Source organism: Sesamum indicum, linkage group LG5, assembly GCF_000512975.1.
Source record: "Sesamum indicum cultivar Zhongzhi No. 13 linkage group LG5, S_indicum_v1.0, whole genome shotgun sequence".
In the NCBI taxonomy this organism is placed as follows: Eukaryota; Viridiplantae; Streptophyta; class Magnoliopsida; order Lamiales; family Pedaliaceae; genus Sesamum; species Sesamum indicum.
In genome coordinates this window covers 12087078-12088580 of record NC_026149.1, presented here as the reverse complement: position 1 = coordinate 12088580, position 1503 = coordinate 12087078, and the positions used below count along the sequence as shown (strand labels likewise).

The 1503-nt window shown below is 33.8% G+C and overlaps 1 protein-coding gene across 1 annotated transcript in view; it reads left to right on the top strand.

The window, feature by feature from the left end:
• LOC105162598 (DNA gyrase subunit A, chloroplastic/mitochondrial) overlaps positions 1-1503 on the top strand; it is a gene marked incomplete in the record, with an annotated part of 17956 nt that overhangs the window by 9948 nt on the left and 6505 nt on the right. Inside the window, 4 exon segments of the mRNA XM_020693822.1 lie at positions 557-627; positions 714-803; positions 1247-1372; positions 1450-1503. Coding sequence (XP_020549481.1) covers positions 557-627; positions 714-803; positions 1247-1372; positions 1450-1503 — 341 coding nt within the window.

The following is a 1503-nucleotide window of genomic DNA, read 5'->3' as shown; positions in this document are numbered from 1 at the left end:
CCCTTGTTTTTTCCCCCTCATCTTCCTCTTTCCCCAGCCAAAGCAGATGAGGGTTTCTTGAGGGGTCTTCTTCCTTCCCCAGCTAAAACGATGGTATCTTGATTTAATTCATGGAATTTTTATTTTGCTTCTATTTAATACATGTTATAAAATGAAGTAAACATGAGATTGGGCTTAATCCCACCTGTACAATCAACAAAAGTAAACTCCCTACAATTCAATCCCGGGTTTTTTTATCACACATATTAATAATTAATCCTGTAACCCAAATATTACTTAAAGTAAAAGCAACCTAATGCATAACCTCTTATGTCATCTTCCCATTTGAACGGAAACTGACAAATTGTGCATCTCTGTCAGACCAAATCAGAGAAGTGATTACCATTAAATTGAACTGATTCAACCCTCCTCATTGTGATAGCTTCTGAAAAGTAATATATAAATTGTAGTGTTTTGTAGAACAAGTTTTCCAGCAGTGACTAATGTTCATATGTGAACGGAATCTTGTAAATTTTTTATCCAATTCATTTATCAAATATTTTATCCTTTGTTGCAGAGTTCAACTTGTCTGACAAGCAAGCGGAAGCGATACTGGATATAAGCCTCCGAAAGCTAACGTCTCTTGAGGTATTTTAGTATATTGTCACATCTATGGTTCATATCACATTTGTAGAGTTTTCTTGTTTTATTGAAGGCAATCTCGTTTTCTTCAGAAAAACAAGTTTATTGATGAAGGAAAATCTTTATCAGAACAAATTTCCAAGCTGCAGGAGCTTCTTTCAAGTAAAGAATTGATACTTGAGGTATTTTGGTGGCGCTTCATTATTAATCTGTTTCTTGTACCTATTTGAATGTGCATCCTCTCAATTACATTATGGTGCTCACCAGACCACAGAAGTTGATTAAAAATTATAATTTATAAATCTTCAACCAACTATTTTCTTTACTCTGCTATTTATAATTGTCATTTGTATGACGGACATATTCAATTTGTATGCTTAATAATATTATTTTTTTGTATTGGATTTTGAAAATAAATGTTAAACTGACTTCGGTAGTTCAGTATCCTGTAAGCTACAACTTATATTTTTCAGTATCATGTTCAATCTTGTTTTAATCTAACCTTAAATGAGTTTTGCCAGTGTACTGTTTAAATTGGTCCCTTCCATGGGCCTTAATATGGGGTGTATATAACTGATGGCAGCACATTGATTGTCTCTGAGTATTTCATTGATTTAATACCTAGTTGATAGAAGACGAAGCAAAGGAAATAAAGAACAAGTTTTCTACTCCAAGGCGTTCAGTGCTGGAGGACACTGATAGTGGGCAACTTGAAGATATAGATGTTATCCCAAATGAAGAAATGCTACTGGTAGATAATTTTGCATTGTTGATTTCCAGAAACAAAAATATCTGCAATGTCTTCGCTCAGAAATGTTTTACTTTCAGGCACTTAGTGGAAAAGGCTATCTGAAAAGAATGAGGCCTGATACTTTCAATCTC